The sequence below is a fragment of the Eptesicus fuscus genome, chromosome 10 (assembly GCF_027574615.1).
Source record: "Eptesicus fuscus isolate TK198812 chromosome 10, DD_ASM_mEF_20220401, whole genome shotgun sequence".
Taxonomy (NCBI): domain Eukaryota; kingdom Metazoa; phylum Chordata; class Mammalia; order Chiroptera; family Vespertilionidae; genus Eptesicus; species Eptesicus fuscus.
The window spans coordinates 81,938,236-81,961,007 of NC_072482.1; the positions used below are offsets into that span (position 1 = coordinate 81,938,236).

General features: G+C 42.3%; 1 protein-coding gene across 5 annotated transcripts in view; it reads right to left on the bottom strand.

Annotated features, from left to right (window-relative positions):
- Window positions 1-22,772, bottom strand: part of TPD52L1 (TPD52 like 1) — a 63,240-nt gene that overhangs the window by 11,027 nt on the left and 29,441 nt on the right. For 3 of the 5 annotated variants that reach the window (XM_028142855.2, XM_028142865.2, XM_028142903.2), the window contains exons 2-4: window positions 9,043-9,158; window positions 5,254-5,402; window positions 289-390 (exon numbers count right to left, since the gene is read on the bottom strand). In XM_028142855.2, the coding sequence (XP_027998656.1) occupies window positions 289-390; window positions 5,254-5,402; window positions 9,043-9,158 (367 nt within the window). Of the gene's footprint in view, window positions 1-288; window positions 391-5,253; window positions 5,403-9,042; window positions 9,159-22,607; window positions 22,712-22,772 lie in introns of those variants that run through there. The other 2 variants (XM_054722444.1, XM_054722441.1) reach the window with 2 other exon arrangements.

The window sequence follows — 22,772 nt, forward strand, 5'->3', positions numbered from 1 at the left end:
TTTGAAATCCCTTATTACCAGCGATTAAAGATATCCTCTATCTTCTATTTTTACTAGGTTGGGTCCTAGTAGAAAGGGCATCTTTGAGACCAATCCTGCCACTAAACTGACCTTCAGTCAGAATATGTCCTAATATAATAATTTATCTCAGTCACCAATCACTATCTGCCACATAATAGTTAATCCAATTAAAGAAGACTATATTAGGAAGACTAGCCAATAGATAACGCTTCTCCCCTCTCTAGCAGCCAAGGGCTGAGCACATTCCCAGGTTCTCTCCCACAGTACCTCATGTCTCCAAACTTCTTGCTGATGGCTGTCCCAACATTGCTGAAAGCAGCAGTTGCCTTCTGCCCTGCGTGACTCAGGGTTTCATGTGTCTTCTTGTACCTAGAAGTAAACAGAACAACAGTTTATATACCATGATCACCCATAAAACATTCATCGTCCATCTCTCTCCTTAGTGATTGTTTCTAGTCATTGTTCTGAAATGATGGGTTGACTGCCACTTATCGAAGGGACATTCAGACAATTAAATCTGAATTCAGGAACAAGACAGACACAGAATAGACCTGCTGGGTCTAGAGCACCTACATTATTAGGTACCTCTGAGAAGACTTTATATTATATCAAATCAGTTGTGTGGGAATGTCCTTTATCCCTCCACCCACCCCTTCCATTTCCCGCATCATGCATTCCTAAATGTACAATCATACTTGAAGGAAATGCTTTAAAGCATGTGCCTGAGTCTTCCTCAGGACTGAAATCACTTTATTAACATGGCATTCTACTACTGTCTTTTTGTTAGCAGCTTGGAATGAGTTTACCATATGTTATTTATTTACACAATGCCTGCTTTCCAGGAAGTGTCAAAATCATATTATCTAGATCATAAAACCAAACAAAACATTCATGTACTAAACAGACATTTCCTAGTGAATATGGAAAGACCAAGGAAAATCAGGGTCAAAGAAGAACCTGGTGAGTAGGAGGGAATTTGTGTCTCTGGCTAGAGCTGTGTGAGGATAATGGAAACTTTTTGTTGATTTCTTTTGATTCCCTCAGGTTAGGTCTCTTTTGTTTTCCACTTGATTCAATAATTGTTATAAATTTCTCAGAACGATGGATATAGCACTGTTCTTCCTGTCACGGTGCTCAAAACCCCAGGCCAGTCTTATTTATTAAGATTCAGTACCTCCTCCAGTGACCTCCCACAGCTAGACCCCAAGCCACACACATCCCCTGTGCCTCCTTGAAGCCCAGAGACAACATAGAAAAGCAGCAGAGATCATTTTTTTAAAAAAGGATGGCGGAATATTTTGTGTCTGCTCCTAGATTCTCTCAAACCAAGACATGTGAAAAAACTATGACACCAACAACAGCAACAATAAACCCGGGACACAGGGGATCTCTTGACCTGCTATTGTATGGTTATCTTTCTAGAAAGGAGCTAATTTCAGTCTCCTGTGTAATTATTCCTACTCATCCAGTTCTGTTCCAATTTGAATCCTACCACAGACTAAAATATGCCAAGATCTTTCATTACCATCCCACAGATTTTCTTTTCATTATAAATCAAACTAAATAGGTCATGATTGCCTAATCAGTATGCAAAGTATTGCCTGTGGTAGTCACCAGCGATTCTCTGACAGCTAACATCCTTTTAGTGCTTTAAAATCTAATTCTACCCAACTAACCCCATCCCAGTTCCCTCGCATCAAAATGTTCACTGTGTGAGCTATAGAGTTTGTCCTGGAATGGGTATCATGGACACTAACAACAGGGATTTACTTAATGAATGGAGAAAATAGGTTTTGTTATGTTCTCCCCTCCCCCACCCTACCATGTGAGTAAGACTTTTTTCCTTCCCTCAGCAGCCAAAAAAAGACGGTGGGAGGAAGATGCTCTCCCAAAATTATGTTGTTGACAGGCCTCCCTCTTAAGAGAGAGATTGATTCTTTCCTACAAAACAAAGTTCACATCACCCCTAAAGGTAGTGAGTCCACACTCATCTGTATTTATGAAATGATCTCTGAGGCAATCTCATCTAGTCCTATAGCTTTCAAGACATCAGAAGGCAGACGACTCCCGAATGTCCTGGACTTTTCCCCCACGTTGTGCTCTTGGTATATAAACTCTTTGTCTACTGGGCATTTCAGACTTGATATGGCCAAAACGATTCTTGGGTCTCCCCACAAAATCTGTCTAAGTCTTTCCTGGAACAGTGAATATGACTACAAAGTGTCAGATGCCGTCCTACATCCTACACAGATATGAACTCACTGAATCCTCACTTCCTTTGAAACAGGTACTAATATGGCCTCAATCCGCAGATGAAGGGAGGCCTAGATGTCAACCCAACCCAAGGGAGTCCCTAGCTCATGGCTTAGCCACAGATCTACACTCCCATTGCAGTAAACAGTGCCCATACTCACCCAGTAGTCCCAATCCAAGACCCAAGAGTTACATTTGATCCTTCTATTTCCCTCATCCCCTGCCTCCTAACTACTAGGAAATTCCATTGGCCTGGCCTCCAAATCCTGTCCGCTCCCTGTCCACAACTCTCCCTCACCACCGTCCCCACCTGGACTACAGCAACAGTATCATTAGTATCATTCAGCACTTTCCGGTTTCCACACCTGCCTCCCCACAATCTGTATCACACAAAGTAACTGCAGTGATCTTTCTGAAAGATGAATCAGAACAGGTCAATTCCCGCTTCAAACTCTCCAACAGGATCCTGAGCCCTTGGAAGAAAATCCCCACAGTTCCTCATAAAACAGAGGCTCTGACCCCCTCTCCTCTCACTATACTCCAGACTCAGTACTTGCTTTGGGCTCCTGAAACCTATAAAGCCAGTTCTAGTTCTAGCCTCAGGGTTTTTACAGAAGCTTTTGCCTTTGCGTGAAAGCTCTTCCTCAGATCACCACACGATCTTTCTCATCATTCAGGTCTCAGCTCGAAGCAGATTCCAGGACAGGATTTCCCTGACTGGGACCCCATCCCAGCAGCTTCTCCCCGGCCCCCATCTCCTTCTGTAGAGCACCACCATACGCCATTTAGCACTTCCTGATATTTCCTTATATGTTTATTTTATTACTGGGTTCTTGCTCTTTTGCCTTTCAACACACAAAGGGAGTAGGAACTTTGTCCATCTTTGACACCTGTAACCTGTGGGTTTAGATTAGCCTTTGGGTAATAATGCCTAAGAGTAGGCACTCATTAAAGTTGCTGGATAAACAAACTGTCATGACCCCTTTAATGGCTTTCTATCGCCTGTGGATAAAGAATAACTCTATTTCCCGGCCGGGGTTGCTCAGTGGTTGAGCGTCGACCTACGAACCAGGAGGTCACAGTTCGATTCCCGGTTCAGGGCACATGGCTGGGTTTCAGGCTCCATCCCAGTAGGGGGTGTGCAGGAGGCAGCCGATCAATGATTCTTTCTCATCATTGATGTTTCTATCTCTCTTTCCCTCTTCCTTCATCTCTGAAATCAATAAAAATATATTAATTTTTTGTTAAAAAAATAACTATTAACAGATGCCACAGGCCACTTGCACCTGTCATCTCCACAGCAGTGAGTAACTGGAGCCTCCTCTCCTGTGGGCCTTCACCAAGGAACCTCCCCCAGGAGGCCCCTCCTGCCCCTGTGGCTGGAGAATTCCCACTCATCCTTCGGCTGAAACATCTCTTCCTCAGGAACCCTTCCCTGGGCCCTGCAAGGTTCAGTCTGCTTTCCAACCCGACAGCACCAGTATTTCACACTTATCCTTTAACCGGTGATTGGTAACTACTTATAATATAAATAAAAACAAAAACTAAACTCTGTTTTCCTGACTAGCCTATACACTCCATACCCAGAGAATAAATTTATTCCATTCATTCAACAAAAACGTGATACTAAGTAGTATCATTTCCTGACTATAAAACCAATTTGTTCTTCGAACACGGGGAAAATACAAACTACATACTCTCCCCTGTGTGAAGAGTCTAAAAGCCTTCCTGGAACTTGCCTGCTCCAATCCCATGTCCCAGCAGGACTATGAGACTCTCCCCTCACTGCCCCACCTCTCCCACTCTGCCCCCATCACACCTAGAGCAAACTCAGGGCATCCTCTGCTCATCTCCCTGCTCTCCCCCCCCTCCCCCCACCCCCCGACCTTCCTTCGGCAACAGAAGGGCCTGGCTCTCCCTTGGGCTAGCTTATCCCTGCACTGTGGTTAGAAAGGCCAAGCACAACATCTGGCCTGGTTCTTACACCCAGAAGGGAGTTCAGGTCAGTGTGGCATGAAGCCTCCAGACCTGGATTAATACAGAGGTGACCAGATCCTAGGATTGGAGATTGTTCCACCTCACATGGTCAGGGCCATTAATGGGTCTAGGCCACCAAGGTGCAAAGACATAGGCCAAACTGCTGACACATGGGCTCATTAACTTAGTGCCTAAAATCCAGCTATGCTTTTCAGGAGATTGTTCACATGGTGTTGCGTTATGTATTTGAGATGTATAAACATCGATGTGAGGTGTCTTATCTTCTACAATGGGCGTCAGGTTGGGGAAGGCTGGTTACCTCTGCAGATAAACTGCTGGGCTCCCTGGCTCCATCCTGCCCTACTCTGTGCCCTGACCTTGTCTGGAGAGCCCTTGGGGTGCACAAGCACAGAAGCCTATGGGATTGCTAGGCTGTTATAGGGGGAAAGAGCGGGTCTTCTTTCACCTGGAAACTAAAGGAAATACAGCAGGGAAACAGCAGACTCCTTTAATCCAACTCCTCCAACAAAGGGCACCTTCATACAGGAACAAAAGGTCTTAGACCGTAGCTTTCAGGAGTCAGCAGGCAAAGATGGCCCCCAACGAGACTGAAGTAATGGCCATCCATCCCGGGTACCTCTTCCTACTACCAGACTCTGCATGTCCATTTAAAATTGTATGAGAACATATAAAAAAATACATATTCAACAAATGCTTAAAAATATATAATAAAAAGAAACATTTTTAAAAAAAATATGTAATACCATAAAGTGGTCTGAGTAAAAATAGAATTTTAGTGAACAAAGTTTAATTTCATAAAGCTACTTTATGGAGCATGCTCCACATGCAACATTTTAAAAGTGATTATTGAGGTTTCCCCCCTATTTTTAGAGAAAGTATCCTTTTTTAGCTACAGTACCAAGTCAGCCTTGTAGAAAAAAAATTGAATAGCGGCAAGATGGCAGACTAAGTAATTGGTTAGTATTCAGTGAATGTACTTACGCAGTGGTGGTCTGCATGTCATGCCAGCTTTTGCTGAAGTTCTGTTTTAATTCATTCATCAGGTTCATGCCGAGTTTTTGCTTTATTTCAACCAGATGCCTTTCTTTCGCTGATAATACTTGTCGTAATGTTGTAATTTCGTCTTCCAGCTACAAGTAGGAGGGAAGCAGTGAGGAAAGATGTCAGACCAAGCTGAAACGTACACCTGCCCCAAGTGTGTGTGTGTGTGTGTGTGTGTGTGTGTGTGTGTGTGTGTGTTTTCTGCCTTTGGATTCAAACTGTGATGTTAGCTCTTACTGGGCCTCGAGCCTGCTGCCTTCAGACTGGAGGCAGACCCTTTTCCCCTAGGTCTCCAGCTTGCTGACTATAGATATCTTGGGACTTGTATACAGTTTTATTTATATATATATATATATATAAATAAAACTAGAGGCCCAGTGCACGAAATTCGTGCACGGGGGGTGGGGGTGTGGGGGGTCCCTCAGCCCAGCCTGCAACACCAGGTCCTGCGCCCTGGCCTCTAGCCAGGGGCCCCTCCCTCCACGTGGCCAGGGCACAGGACACTGGGCTTGCGTCGCCCCCAGAGGCCCCTCCCACCCTGGCCACTATGGGCGCTGCCATCTTTGTGACAGAGCGATGGTTAATTTACATATTACCCTTTTATTAGATAGGATTGGTTCTGTTTCTCTGGAATACTCTGACTAATACAGAAGAATGCTACAGTAAGACATTAGTTATGAACAACTATAAGCTAGTTGGTCACTAGCTTAGTCCAGAAAGAATAAAGTATTGGGAGGAAGGAACTGAGTCTGTAAGTCTAAGAGACGGGAGCTTGAGGGCACTGTGTGTTCTTCCTGAGGAACCACACACCCAAGGAAGAGGGGAACCAAGAGTGGATGGAGGGGGCCTGAACATAGGTTCTGCCTGCTGGATAATGCTGTCTGGTATCTTTTCTAGTCCTATTAATACCCATTTTTCTTGAGTCATTTTATCGAGGGGACATTGGCAGTTTCTAATTGCTATGTAACACAAATTTCCAGCACTAATGCCAACACTTCATCCTTTTCAAAAGCCACGTCACATTATGGAATACTGAGCATAAAATGCAGCTTAGTGAAATGAAAGTGGGAGTGGATGTTTGTAGCACAGAAATATTGAGCAAGTTTAGTTAAAAAGGGAGACAGAGGGAAAGAAACACCGAATAGCAATGCAGAGACCTCGGTGATGTCAGGAGCAACTGGTAATAAGATGAATGAGATCAAATCTCCGACACAAAATATTTTAATATATTGATAAGCTTATAAAAAAGCATAATCTACTTCTGGTATTGACAAATATAAATATTCACTGGAGCTATAAAATAAAGTTAAAAGTCTGAATGTGCACCTTGCGACACACTAAGCACGCACCAGATCAGAGGTGAATTTGGCCTCACACTGAAGAAGCTTTTATTTATTTATTTTTAGTTTCTTTTTTCCTTTTTATTGAATTTACTGGAGTGACACTGGTTAACAGAATTACACAGATTTCAGGTGCACAATTCCACCACACACCTGTACACTGTATTGTGTGCTCACCACCCCAAGTCAAGTCTCCGTCCCTCACCATCTATTCCCCTATACCCTCCTCCACCTCCTCCCACTGAAGGAACTTTGAAAAACACACATATCACATGGCTACAGTCATAAACTAAAGGCTAAACTGTGTTAACAACAGATTCCTCTTTTAAAATGCAGACTTTATCTAAGTTGTAGCCTTTTGGACAATACTGGCTTATTTTATGTCTCCCAGCACAAGGACAGGTCTTCCTATTGCCAGCACTTGGTAAGCACACAACAATAAGGCAGGATGCAATACTCCCTCGTCTCTGAGAAATCCAGAAATAAGAGAGAGCAAGCACAGAGGCTAATGCATTCTGAGGGATGAAAACATGCATCCTGGTAACTTGAACACAGTGACGGGAGTCTGGTGTTATTTTCAGAATTCGGGCTCAGAAAGTGTTAGGAGTGAGGTGCACTGGAAGCTTATTAATAAAACCGAATAAAGCAGGAATTTCTGAAAACACTGCGGGTTATTTATATACATGGGGTCTCCATTTAGAACCCAGGCTTACCTTTTCTTTTTTTTTAAAAAAAGTATATATTTTATTGATTTTTTTACAGAGGGGAAGAGAGGGAGAGTTAGAAACATCGATGAGAGAGAAACATTGATCAGCTGCCTCCTGCACACCCCCTACTGGGGATGTGCCCACAACCAAGGTACATGCCCTTGACCCAAATCAAACCTGGGACCCTTCAGTCCACAGGCCGACGCTCTATCCACTGAGTCAAACCGGTTAGGGCAACCATTTCTTGATTATAAAAGTAATCCATACTCACTGTTGAACATTTAGAAAACATAGAATGTGCAAAAAATGCATTGATAGAATCCCAGAACCCAGAAAAATCAAGTCATTGTCCAGAAGCTGGTCTGTCACAGAGGTTGCATGTGAACTTAAACCTGGACTGTTATATGAAGGAGTTAAATTTTAGCATAGAATCAGTTAACTTACACTGGCCTACAGACCATAACCTTTGGACACCACCACTGACATGAACAGGTCGTGAACAGAATTCCAGGCCTTAAGGAAACGTGGCGCCGCTGCACGCTCAGTGAAGGCTGACTTTGGTCCGCGCACTCCGGAATGTGTGGCCGGGTTGAAGTCAACTGAGTGGTTCTGGATCAGTGGCCACAGACAAACCCAGCCAAAGAAGCAGGCTCTTTGATTGGAGGTACTGTGCTTACAAAAATAACTTCTGCTGTGCCAGAGGAATAAGCTGATTTTTATGAAGTTATTTTAGGGTGTGTCTTGGGAAAGCATCTGAAAAATCTTCATTATGATTATGAACTGTCACAAACACACACTCTCAGGACTCGAGAGCTTGAGGAGTTTGCAGTGGACAAAGGGGGCTGAGGGTACGGTGGAGCTCGGAGCTCTGTCCCCAGCCTGCAGAAGAGACCAGAGCCAGGGGGGAAAGCCTTGCTTCCCGATGGACCAGGAGCTTCCTGCCCTCGGAGCCAGGGGTTCAGAATGGGGAGGGGATGCTGGCTTCACCCCTCTCGCCCTGCTGCTGATTGTACTTGGGAAGCTCCCTGTGTCCAGCCCTTTGCTTCTGTAATGTAACCAACTGCTCCTTAGCCAAGTGTTCAAGGGTTAGTAGGTGCTGCAAACAAAATACTTGAACAGAGAGTTGCATTCACAATGAGCCAGGCATCCTCCTCGCCTCCAAGTCCCAATGCCCCAACAACTACCTGAGATCTAATGAAGCCTACATCCAGCACAGCTTTCCTCTCTATCCCCAGAGCTTTATTCTTCTGCAAAAGAGCACAACTCAATAAATCCAGTTGCTCTATGATTGACTTTTTTATGACAAAACTAAATTATTTCAAAGTGTTTGTTGAGCTACATTGCTGACCTAAAACAAGAACTGCTCTTAAAAAGCAGCTTGTACTTGCAGGGTCTTGAAGGAATTCCACCAAGTTTGTAAGTGGTTTATCATCCCCATGGTATTGTGATACTAAAAGAGTAGGAGATGCTAATTATCATTGCTGCTTAAGCAGCATAACCATTCATTTTTGTACTGTAACCAACAAATAATGGACAATTAGCATTACAAAATACCCCCCAAAATAAATCATCTTGCAATACGTCATTTATCAAATTTTACTGAATAAAATATAACAATTACAATAACAGTAACTCTCAAGATCCAGAGATAGACATAGGAACAATAAGATTCCTAAACATACCTGAACTAATTCTGCCTTTAACTCTTCTCTCTCCTCGTCAGAGAGCATGCTAGAGAAGTCAGCACTGGCTACTGCGTCTTCATCTCTTCCTCGCAGTGGTTCAGCCTCCAACAGACCTTTAGGCAAGATTGATAAAACATAACGCAATTTTTAAAATGAACGAACAAATAAGACAAAACAAAAACAGATTCATAGAAACAGAGACCAAAAAGATGGTTGTCAGAGGGAAGGGGAGGGGAGTTGGTGAGAAAGGTGAAGGAAAATATAGTAAATAATATTGTGATAAGTTTGCTGATGTGATCACATGGATGAAACCTGGGAACAAGATTCTGAGTGAAAAAAACAAGTTGCAGAAGCTCACAGAGTACGGCTTCACTTATACGAAGTTGCAAAACTAAATAAAGTATTGTTTAAGAATAGATTTATGAAGGAAAGCAAGGCGATGATAAAGCATTCAGGACCATGGTTTTCTCTGAGGTAGCAGGGGCAGAGAGGGGGAAGAAGAGGATGGGAATGTGGGAACCTATAGGACATATCTGTGGAGTTAATGATAGTGGTCCATTTCTGGGACACTGTGCATGAGTATTTTCTGTATTTTACAATGTATTTTATAAATAGTTTTGTATATTTAGTATTATTGTTCAATAAAACAATTAAAATATAGTTTGTTAAAAGTCAAAAGAAAAAGGTAAATAATTATCCTACAAAATCATTCTAGTTAAAGAGTAAAAATATGGCCCAATCTGCAAAGTTCTTCTGAAGCTGGCCTCACTCTCTCTCTTTTTTTAATGACTACACTTATTTTTATTTATTTATCCTCACCCGAGGATATTGTTCCATTGATTTTTTAGACAGAATGGAAAGGAGGGGGGAGACAGAGAGAGAAAAACATCTATGCGAGAGAGACACTTTGATTGGTTGCCTCTCACACGAGCCCCCACCATGGCCAGGGGATCCAGTCTGCAACCAAGGTAAGTGCCCTTGACTGGAATTGAACCTGGGACCCTTCAGTCCTCAGGCTGGTGCTCTATCCACTGAGCTAAACCGGCTAGAGCTGGCTTCACTCTTAAGTCCACTGTTCCCACATCTTTTTGTCTGAATCAATGGTACACCATCAGCACTTTGTATTACTGCTGATACCCTAACACACGTCAGTGAACACAGCATCTTGCTGACCCAAGTTCATCAGATCCTCATCCCCTCTATGTACTCCAGAGGCTAGTTTCACTGCTCAGTAATGTTCTTTTGCATGAGTAATACCTGTTTAGTGTAGAAGACAGGAAAATAAAATTATCCATTTCTAATTAAAATCACTATTATTCACACCACCCCAAAATAATTATCCTTTTGGTCCATCCTTGCTGATATTTCTTCTATGCATACATGCATATTTTCTTATGTATTTTATATGCAATTTACTGTTGTGAACTTGATTTATTTACTCATCCGATAGGATATCATGAAAATCTTTTATGTCTAAACCACGTACCAACATGCGTACATTTTTTATGATTGTATTTTGTCTCGTGTGTGAGTGATAATTTATCCTGTTTATTGGGAAACTGCAGTGAACGTCTCCCAGCCAAGACATAAGGTACAATCTTGATGATTTCGTATACATTGTATTACTGAGTCAAAGGGCACGGGGACAGACCTTTTGAAACCCACTGCATTCATTCCCCAAAGAGGCTGTGCCATTTCATGTAAACATCAGCAACCTAGGAGAATATCTCTAGATTCTGTACAAAATGTAAATAAGCCATTTAAAGGGGAAACACACGGTCATTTATTTCTGCGAGTAAATATTTGTTTATATGTAGCCAATGTATTGTTAGTCAGTTTTCTAGGATAAATGTCTAAATCAACATAGACTGATGAACAAGAACAGACCCAGAAACAAGGAGGCATGGATCAGACTGTCGGGCCTCAGAGGGAGGGTAAGGGAGGGTGGGGGTAAAGGGGAGAGATCAACCAAAGGACTTGGGTGCAAGCATATGCGCCTAACCAGCGGTTGGGGACAACAGGGGGGTGGGGGCATGTGTGGGGAGGGGTGTGGGATGGGAATGGGGGCATGAGGACAAATATGTGATACCTTAATCAATAAAGAAATTTAAATAAATAAATAAATAAATAAATAAATAAATAAATAAAATTAAATTAAATTAAATTAAAAAAAAAAGAATCAGCAGCAATTCCAAGCACATGTTTAAGAGATGGGTCTGGAAGGTAAGCTACCCCCTGCACCTGGGGCTAGGAAGCAGTATGGTAGGACATTCTGGTCTTCTCCCCAACTCAGCCTTGCCCTGGGACTCAGGGATATTGCTCAAATTTAGCTGGAACACAAATCCTCAGTTTCCTTTTTTTGACAGTGTGAGAGGGCATGTGTCAGGGAAGGGAATAGACAATAGTTCCAGGTAGTTAGACTCTTCAAGACATCAAACATTTTTAGTATCTTCCTATATTCTGGAAAGAAAACTCAAAATCCAACTGAATTGATAATACATGAATTGGGAAAGTTCTAGTGAATTTAGGGAAGCATAGACCCCCACATGCAGAAGAAGCTTCTACTTTTCAGGGGGAAGATCCATAAACAAGTGAGGTATTCTGCACCGGCCTTCAGCTCTCATCTGTCCCATGTCCCACTCCTCAAAGACGTCAGGAATCTTTCAAAGTCTCACTCCCAGAAACCAGCCATTCAGGAAATCTGCCTGGAGGCCAGGTTGCTAGTTACTTCCCCTCTAATTAGACCAGCTACCTTCTTCAGTCTCATCTTTGAAATTAAACGACAGTTCCCCATCTTCTTTTTCAACTTCTGTATCTATTTCCCTGCTACATCCTCTTCCAGGGGGTAGTCTCTGAGTTACACAGTTCAGCACAGGGGGCCATGTACATAGAAACAGAATGAACTCAAGACCTGCTGCTTTCACCAGAATATGCTCTGCTCCCTGGGCTAGTGAAGCAGCAATCAAATCATGAGGTCAAAGGGTAATTCCAGAATCAAAGAGGAGTTGGTTAAAAAAGTGATTAACCAGTAAAACTGAATCAGAACCAGAAGGAAAAAAAAAGCAAATGATAAGAAGGGCAGTAAAATGCATTTAAAATGACCTAGTTCCTGAGAAAAGTAGATATTAGAAGAGATTAAAAACATATTTTTAATAAAAAATAATAGGGAAAACTGTTCAGAAAGCACAATTTTTAGCAGGTGCAGTACATTATGAGGCAACTTCTTGAATCCGAGTTTCTTTTCTAAGCACCCTCTTCTATAGCTCAGCTCTGGTCAAGTTCAAGAGCCCCACCCTCTCCTCCAACCCAGGGGACTGTATTGACTTCCTGCTGCTGTAGTTCTGAGGAGCTTCAACATGCCCTCTTGGTTTCCCTTAACTCTTCCCATCTTCTAATAGTCCCTTCATTAAACTCTCTTGAATCAGGCACCCCCTTTGAGAATGCCATCCATCTGTTTCTCTCCTGGTCCCTGACTGGTACAGAAAGGCTGCCCCAATTTCCTTTTTGAGCTCTAGAAAAAAATATCATTCAGGCCATCCCACACCAACCTGGAGCACAGCCAATGCCTGTAAACCAGCCAGGTGCTGGGTGGTTGCCAAAATCGGTCCTTGGAGTTTACTTCCCCAACTGCAGTCAGTTCACCATACACGGGCTCCAGAGCTCCCCACAGTACTCAGGGAGAACCCTGCCACCTTGGCAACAGGTTGGTGCCCCTGCAGCAGACGCTGGGGTTACGGGCCCTGGCCAGGCGGAGAAAATCTCCCACCAAGGAGCGCCAAGTGAGGCTGAATCAGCTTGGAAGGGCGACTGGGCCCAAACTCAGCAGAGGAAGACAAGATCAAGAGGCCTATCTGCAGAAATGTCGGCATCAGAAGATATGGCCGCAGCTGCTGGAAGAGCAGCAGAGAACGCGAGGCACTACATGGGCCCTTCCTGCTTCCATACACCTGATACCACCTTAGCCAGGGCAAGGGAAAGGGGGCGCTGATAAAGAAGACATCTGAGCGAGGAGGTCCTCTCACTGAGAAAATGGGTATTATTTAAAGGATTTAAAAAAATTATTGCATTAGAATGGACTAGACCTATTTTTCTTCTCCACCTCGCAAAGCCTAAGGGCCCATACCCAGATCGGGTATAGGTTTTTTTTTTTTGGGGTTTTTTTTTTTTTATTTTTCACAGAGAGGAAGGGAGAGGGATAGAGAGCTAGAAACATCGATGAGAGAGAGAGACATCGACAAGCTGCCTCCTGCACATCCCCTATAGGGGGATGTGCCCGCAGCCAAGGTACATGCCCTCAACCGGAATCGAACCTGGGACCTTCCAGTCCGCAGACCGACGCTCTATCCACTGAGCCAAACCAGTTTCGGCCAGGTATAGGTTTTTTAAAAATGGAGAATGTATGTATACCAAGACGTAGTGTAAATAAATGTTGCCATCCCGCCATAGGAGTAGTTTGTACTTAAAGACAGCCATTTTGCTTCCATTTTCATGCAATAAAGTATGAGGCTTAACAAAGGTAACAGAGAGCCACAGGCCTGACTCCAGGGCAGGAAGTGTGCCTCTCCATCGGCTAGGTGACATTTTTGGAAGCAGGTCCGTCTTAGAGCACTTGTCAAATGCTACCATGTTCGTGCTTTCACTCTACCTGCAATCGGCCAGTGGTGACTCATGTAAGTCCCCCATGTGGTGCTAAATGACACAACAAACTGAACCAGATCCAACTGAGAAGTCACTGCAGCTGGTCCCAGCCTTGCTGATGTGGACCCTCACTCCTGGGACCTGGGACCTGGGCTCAGGGTCTGGCTCAGTTACATGTTGGTGGGCTCTCACTTAGGCCAGTCTGACTCCAAAGCGTATATCCTTCCCTGTCTTACAACCACTGAAGAATAGTAAACAAAAAATGTAGGAAAGTATAAATCAAAAGGTGGGTTTGGGATCAGAGTGCCTCCTTTAGCTTTGAGACAAAATCTCCCATTGGTACCAACACACTTCTGATGCACCCTGTCAGCACTCCAATGGATTAGGTCATGGCTTCATGCATATGATTGAAACAGTACAGACAGCTGTGAGTTAAAATGATTACAAACTATGATTTCAGATGAGTGGCCATATTTTGCATTGCTGAAAAATATATAGAAGTTACAGAAAAAAAATATTTTTATTGATTTCAGAGAGGAAGGGGGAGGGAGAGATAGAAACATCAATGATGAGAAGGAATCATTGATCGGCTGCCTCCTGCACAGCCCACATTGGGGATCAAGCCTGCAAGCCGGGCATGTGCCCTAACCGGAATTGAACTGTGACCTACTGATTCATAGGTCGATGCTCAACCATTGAGCCACACCGGCTGGGCCAGAATTTCCTTTAAATAGCAAAATAAGCTTGCATGTAGGTGTATGAGAACCATATTAAGAAATTAACAAATAAATCCATCTGTATAACCAAGCAAAGGAAGAAAAGCATATATTTGCAAAAAGAATACAAAATTATCCCAGGACTTCATAAAAGAAAGGATGCAATAAACTAGCTTAAATGAAAATTCACCATGCTTTAAATAATAAATTTAAGACTGTAATATTTATTACTTAACTATAGTTTCTTCATGACATTTGGTAAAAATAACTTCAGGCAAATATAAAATTTCAAAATATCTTCACTTACTCCTCAAGGGGAAAACTATTGGACTAATCTCATTAATGTTGGATTTACGATTATCTTTAAGTGCACACGATTTTATACATGCTAATTTTAGGAGGGTGGAAATTAAAGTTATAAAACAAATTTCCTTATTAGAATTCATTCTACACATTTCCTAAGCCTACCACAAAAAGATTAAATATTATTTCTTATGAACCTCCATTATTGAACTGCTTTTCATTCATTTGCCAATAACTTGTATTGAATATGTACATAGGAAATAAGGCTTTTAATGTATTTTTCTCCGTTGCCCTGGCATTTTAGCAAAGGCCTCAAGTGCTAAGAACAATACAGTGGGTGCTTACCATTCCTACATCCTTGAGCCAAGGCTTGAACCCTACTGCATGACACACTGAAATATTTGAAAAGGGGTTCTGCCAGGGCCTAGGGTCACCTACCGCTAGCCATTGAGAGTAGGGTAAAGAGTGAAATAGGAAGAGAGCAGCAGTGTAAGAAATTAGCATTCTCAGAAAAGCAATACTTAATCTCACCTCCCAGAGTTCACCACTATAAAACTTTCATGTACATCTCTCTGGTTCTTTTCCTATATACCCACACTTTGTTTTTTCACTTTATACCTCTCAAATTAGAATACTTCTTACAATCAATCAATGGTGTCTTACAATTAATTGGCATACTTTTTTGTTCTTAGTGATGTATAAAACAATGGGTATCTTAAAATCTTTGGCATCCTAGCTTTGAAAAATTTAATCTATATATATAAAAGCTTAAGCAACTGGACGACCTGACGACTGGCTGGTAACTATGACGTGCACTGACCACCAGGGAGCAGACGCTCAACGCAGGAGCTTCCCCCTGGTGGTCAGTGCATTCCCACACCAGGAGTGCCGCTCAGCTGACCAATGGGCTCCAGATGCCAAGCTCACGCCTGGCGGGTGCAGCTGCAGCCGTGGGAGCCTCTCCTGTGGACACTCCCTCTGAACGCCTGAGTGACGAAGGTGGCAGGTGCAGCGGGGCCTGGATGAGCAGGAGCGGGCTCAGGCTCCACCCCAGCTGCCTGCTGCTTCGCGCACTACTTCACGCTGTGTGGGATCTATGTGGACAGCAGGCTGGAGCCCATCGGGCTGGTGGGTAAGGCTGGGCTGTGGCAGTGTGGAGGTCCACTGATCCCTGCAGGCCCAGCCGAGGGACCCCACCAGTGCACAAATCCGTGCACTGGGCCTCTAGTATAGATATAAATATATTTTAAAATCTAATATATAACATACTGTATATTTAGATATACCCATAATATACACAAATAAGATCACACTGTTTTTACAGACAACTTTATCCTCTCATCTTTTTTCATCTTATCTGAAACCAGACCATATCAAAGATCTCCAATTGATCCCATAATATATTCTCCCCAGAAACACATTGGGCAGGTGGCATCAAGACAAAGGATTTCAGACTTTACCCAACTTGCAAGCCAACAAATTAGCCTGCCCATAGTTTCATGGGTGCTGGCGGAAGACCCAAGACTCCTGGATCAGACACTCAGCATGAACATTCATTCAGGTTTTTTTCCCTTGTCACCAAGTTCCATGGAGGAGTGACATGGAGGGACCTAGATGGAACATGCTCACACAGTGAGTTTCCATCACAACTGAAGAACCCCAAGCTCAGGAAATCTGGTTGCTTTTCATAGGCAGCAGCAAACCTGCTGACCTCCACCCTGGAGGGAGATATCATCTTTATTCTACTGGACTGTATGCCAACCTGACTTCTGCTCTAGAGATAGACACCATCTCTATCTTCCAAGGCTGTTTCCTATAAACATCCCTGAGAGGATAGTCCAGAAAAAAACAAGGTTGTCAGTATCTCTGCTTGCAAAATGGGCAGAAATTCAAGAGATCTATGAAGAATCATTTTGTAGAGGTGGTTTCTTATTTGCAAATGAAGAAATGATGGCTCAAAATGTTAAATAACTTACCCAACCTTACATGGTTGGTAAATGGTGAATTTAAGCATTGAACGGAAGTTTATCAGCTTACAGAGTTCATGTTTTTTTCAACTTGACCACAATATCTCATGCTGAGATGGAACAGGGCTAAAATGTCTCTCTATCCCACCCAGAAAACCTTCTGCTTCGCAAGACTAAGAGTTACTGAAGGTCAAGGTCTATAAGTTTAAAATCTGTAGCCTCCCCACTGTTGAGCATTGCAAAGAGTTCAGGGTAGGTCTACATCTCCTAAACTCTCTTAAATAGGAGTTGCTCAACTAATGTTTACTGAATTAGTCCCCAACCATACAAAATCAAACTGTGAAGTCTTCTTGATGCCCTTTCCTTATCCTTTTGTTATCTGTCATATTTGTCTACCCTTTTTTTCATTGCTATGACAGTGATTTAGGTTTTATCACTGTACACTCAGACTACTCAAATCTTAGCTAAATCTTATTTCCTTGCTTGCAATCTCCCCACTACCCAGCCTACACAACACTCAAATCAATATTTTGAACATATTACTTTCATCATGTCAAAACTCAGTTCAAAACACATTCGGTGGATGGAGTCACTTCCAGCCTAAATTTGAAAGTTTGTATGCTAGCATTCAAGTGATGATTCCAATTAGCCTGCCTATGACTTTCCCACCACACTTTGAAACCAGTCAGTCTACCATATGCAGTGTCCCTCAGTCATGTTTCTATTCAACCCTATGTTTTTATGCCTCTTCATCACTCTCAAAAGCCTCCACCACTTCCTCCTCAGTCTCCCTTCTAAGAATCCTACCAAGTTGCCAACAACACTAGAATAACAAGTAACATGCTGTGTGCCTTAAATTGATCTAAAGAGATGACTTTTTTGCTTTCTATCCATATTACTTTATATCACTACTAAATATTATGTACAGTATAAGTTACATTGTGACTTGCATTATAAATTGCATTAACACACATAAAACTATTACTATAATTATAGCTAAGCAACTTTATGAAAAAATATTTCTGACACTGTCCTGTAGAAGTTTATTGTCCTTCTTAAAACATGAATACATGAGTCACCACTATTAATAGCCCTGTTTTCTAAAGCTTTGGTTTCATTTAATAATGTAGCTAAAAAAAGAAGTCGCATCTGTAATACTCAGCTTGAGTGTGCACTAATCAGGTGAATAAAGAAAGATTTTATGCTTTTTGCTAAATATTTTATCAGAAGATTCTTCTGAGTTTGTAGGAAGTTAGATTAAATTCGTATAATCCATCTTTCTACTTAAAAAAAACCTCTGCTTAGGTGACAATTCAAATAGATGCCGATTAAAATTGACTCTAGTGTCTAAAGAAAAATTGTGACTAGTCAAAACCAAATTTTGGCTAAAGAAGGAAGTGACATACTATGACATAGAAATCAACAATAGTCCCAGCTGGTTTGGCTCAATGGATAGAGTGTTGGACTGTGGACCAAAGGGTCCTAGGCTCAATTCTGGTCAAGGGCACGTACCTCGGTTGCAGGCTCCTCCTTGACCCGGGCCCTGGTCGGGGCTCATGCAGGAGGCAACCAATCGATGTGTTTCTCTCACATCAATATTTCTCTCTGTCTTTTCCTCTCTCTTCCACTCTCTCCAAAAATCAATGGAAAAATATCCTCAGTTAAGGACTAAAAAAAAAAAGAAAGAAATCAACAAATATATGGAAATATGCCCTTCCATTTCTCATTCACCCATATGTACAAGATGACTGTCTTCTAACTCCAAGAAGAAACATAGCTGTGATGTAAAATTCTCAGGTTATTTGTGTATTGTTGAAGTAACCAATATTCACTAGAATACTAAAGATTGCAGGAAATAATGGTACCCAATAGTTAAACATGTACCATGCGGCTTTCAAAGGTGAGCAACCTTCAAGGAGGTCAAACCAATTAGGGGTTCACAAAAACCTAAATTATCATTTCTGTGACTAAGGTCTGACCAAAACTATTCAGCTCCAGGAATAATAATCCCAGAGAGGCCCTGACTGGTTTAGCTCAGTGGATAGCGTGTCGGCCTGCGGACTGAAGGGTCCCAGGTTCAATTCTGGTCAAAGGCATGTACCTTGGTTTCAGGCACATCCCCAGTGGGAGGTGTGCAGGAGGCAGCTGATCGATGTTTCTCTCTCATAGATGTTTCTAACTCTCTATCCCTCTCTCTTCCTCTCTGTAAAAAATCAATAAAATATATTTTTGGAAAAAAAATGTAAAAAAAATCCCAGAGAGCCTGAAGAGCACCCAAGTACCCCAGGAGTCCCTGGTCTCATGCCCAACTCATTGCTTTAGGGTGCTCCTGAAGGCATTGAGAGCTGTAGGGATTAGGGTGATGGATGGATAGGACCTGCTTGCCTGAAGGCGACTGTGGCACCGCCCAGGGCCATGGGAATGGCTTGCTTCATGACATCATTTTACTGGGCTAACTACAGAAACTAACATCGCATTAATACACAACTTTGATTACTGTGTAAGGCCAGCTGGCCATTCAGGCTGGCATCCTCTGGTAGGCTGCATACTAAAAAGGTATCGGATTCGAAGATATCACATATGAAGCTTAAATTCATATCATTCCCTGTGGTTTGTTTCACCGGTTCACACTGCAATGATGAGCCTCTTAGATGACAGTCTCTACTAACAAGTCTCCAGGGAGACTGACTTGCCAAGTAGATCAAATAACTTATGGCAATGTCTGTGCTTTTTACAACCTCAGAATAAAATCTACTTGAGGAACTAAATGAACAGCAAAAGATTATTGGTAAGCATTGGGAAGACTGATTTTAGTTAACTGTTAATACCGTAGAAAAAATTTTAAAAATTGTTTTATAAGTAGGTCAAGGGAATGAGTATAGGAAACACAGGTTTGGTGGTTTGTTTGTTTTTAAATGAAAGCCAGAAATAGAGAAGCTTACGTTTCTTACGGATGATGTGGTAAATGTGCTCCTCCAGGAGTTGCTTCTGAACTTCACTCCCGTGGGACCAACTTCAATCACAACCAAAGAGTGAGCCGCTCAGACCTGAGCTTTTATTCCTCTCACGAGGTCACGTGACCTCATCCACACCAATGGCTTCTGCTGGTCATGAGCATGTCAGTGACTATCCTCAAAACCACGGAGGTTAGTAATTTTCAATTAAAAGATGTAAAATATTTATCACAAATCTCCTCAGCTTCAAATATAAGATTTAGGCATTTGGGATATTCTTCCCATTTCAAATCACTATTTGTTACCCTTGAAAGGCACAGTTTGACACACTTACAAAACAGATGCAACTGCATAAAACAGCAACTCAGGCCACAATAACCCCAAGACAAAGACATAACAACACAGCAGCCACACATTCGAATAAAGAACACAAAACAAATAGTTATGGAAAACCAAAAATAGCTAATGTTCCTGATGCATAGACTCTGGGAACTTCCTTTTATGAGTAAACACGTACATTGCATGAGAAAAATAAAACTATTACAGGAATGTGTATAGACAAACCATACATAGGTTGACCATTTTAACCTTTATGTCATCCTTTTTTTCAGCATCTCCACCTTCATTTCACCGCCCCCTCCCCAACACACGCACACATATATTCAAATTTACCTCTTCTGGTACTTGGGAAAGGAAGCCAAATATGACAAAAGATAAATCTCAGAATTTAACACCCAGACTTAGATTTCTGCCTTCAGCAAGACTGGAGACTGGAGACAGTCTCACTTGTATCACTAAGAAAACTCCAGGGTAATAAATTATTCTAAATTCAAATTCATTAAGAAAAAGTAACACTCACTTAAAATAAAAAAGAAATCCCTTCTGTTTCTCCTCCTCCTCCTCCCATTTTCCTTCTCCTTATACTATTAGACTCGAGAACTGGATTTCCATTCATTCGTTTGGTGCGTTGTCCTGAGATACCCAGCACTCGGAGACAGACAGATCTGTGTCTGCGGTCAGCTACATAGGAGGGGTTACATTCCCATTCTCAGTCATGCTCATGGGGCTTTACAAAGTCCTGGGCCATCCTTTAGGGCGAGTTCAGGAAAACAGTAAAACCATTCCTTTTGCAATGGAAGACATCTACTATGGACATGAAGCAGGACCAAATATAACTTCCCCCTCCAAGGCATATTTGAAGAGTGGGGTGGATAGTACGAGGGACCTCTTCAGACAGGCCTGAACTTGTTAAAGTTCTAGCCCTGGCACAACGCCAAGGCTATGGTTAGGATAACGCCATCATGGCCACATGGAAAGTCTGGATCCATGACCTTTGGTACTGCAGCCAGACTCAGAGGCCTGATCATTCAAAAAGCATTGCCACAGGTATAAACAGTCTTCCCTTTAAGCAGTCAGTTCAGTAACATTCACATTTCTCCAGTTTTACTTATCAAATCTCTAGCATTTCAAATAACTTTGTTATTGACAATCTCCAAGAAGATCTGTTTTTCTCTTGAAATCTGGGTAGAAAAAAATAAATGCTAAAAGAGATGAAAATATGTGTTTCTGAATCATTCAAAAATAAAATATGCAAGAATTAGAGAAGTTTAAAGTAAGTCCTACACAAGACAATGAAATAGCCAAATAAAATATGAAAAGACAACCTTACCAGTAACAAAGAAAATGCAAATTAAAGTCGCAGAGATATACAATTTTTTCATCCAAGAGATTAGCAACAAAAATGCAAAAGTTGTATAACAACCTACGCAGGCACTGTCGAGGAGAAATAGGTCCTCTAAGTCTAACATATCACTGGCTTCTGGGCTATGACACCTAGTTGAAAGGCTTTTGAGAATAAATCTTATAGAAGAAAAAAGATGAACAAAGAAGATAGGTTTTGGATATTTACTGCAGTATTGTTGACAATGGTAGCCAACTATAAAAACCTGGATGCCCCTGGCCAGTGTGGTTCAGTGGTTGAGCATCAACTTATGGACCAGGAGGTTCGATACCCCAGTCAGGACACATGCTGGGTTGTGGGCTTGATCCTCAGTGGGGAGTGTGCAGGAGGTGACCAGTCAATGATTCTCTTTCATCGTTGATGTTTCTATCTCTCTCTCCCTCTCCCTCTCCCTTCTCTCTGAAATCAATAAAAACATATTTTTAAACAAAAACAAACAAAAAAAAACCTGGATGCCCATTAGTAGGGAACAAATGAAACAAGTACAGTGTACCCACTGTGCTATTTTTGAGTTATTAGAAATAATGACCAGAAGGAATGTTCATTGTATATTGTCAAATGTGAAAAGCAAGTTGCTGAGTCGTGTGTGCACATGATCCGTTGAGAGAGAGGAACAAAAACTGTTGGGAAAGGCAGTCTCATGCATGCAGCCTTTGGGCTCCCACTTCACCAAATAAGGATGGGCCTTGGGCCTGTAACACGTCCTACCGGAGATACAGAGTCCATTGAGCCTGTGCCCTTGGGAGGGAGTATCTTTCCAGATATCAGGCTCATATGTGCTCTTTTGCACTGCTTAAGCATGCGTGTCAATGGCCCTCAGGCACACCCCCACTTTCAGTATCTCAGATTCCACTGAGGAGGAGTAAGGGCTGGAGTCCTTCCCCTCCATTGTTGATGGTGGTAGAAAGGAGAAGGGTATCCATAGGCCAAGTGCCCAGTCTGCAGCTAAGGAAGTAGGGGGGGGGGTTTGCCCTGCTAGCCATGAGGGACTGATGCCCATTATTGAAGCTGATCTTGTTCTGTTCTTGTTCCATCCACTGCTTGACTGTCTTTTCCTTGGCAACTCCAATACCAACACACAGCAGTGTTTGGATTCTTCCCCTGGGACTGATACACAGTGTTCGCCTCTCTTGGGATTAAAAATCATCACACAGTACTCTGCTCCACAAAAAATACCTTATATGTGAACAGGAATGCCCAGGTGTTTGTATGAGCACTGAGAAAGGTGAGAAAAGATACATACCCAGTTGTTAATGCCGGTCACTGCCGAAGGGTGAGATTGGATAAAGAAAAGATGAACTCTCTTGTACATACCTCTGTAATACTTGGCTGGTTACAACAAGCATGTGCAATGGACTGAATCTTTGTGTCTCCCCAGATACATATGTTGAAATCACAATCCTCAATG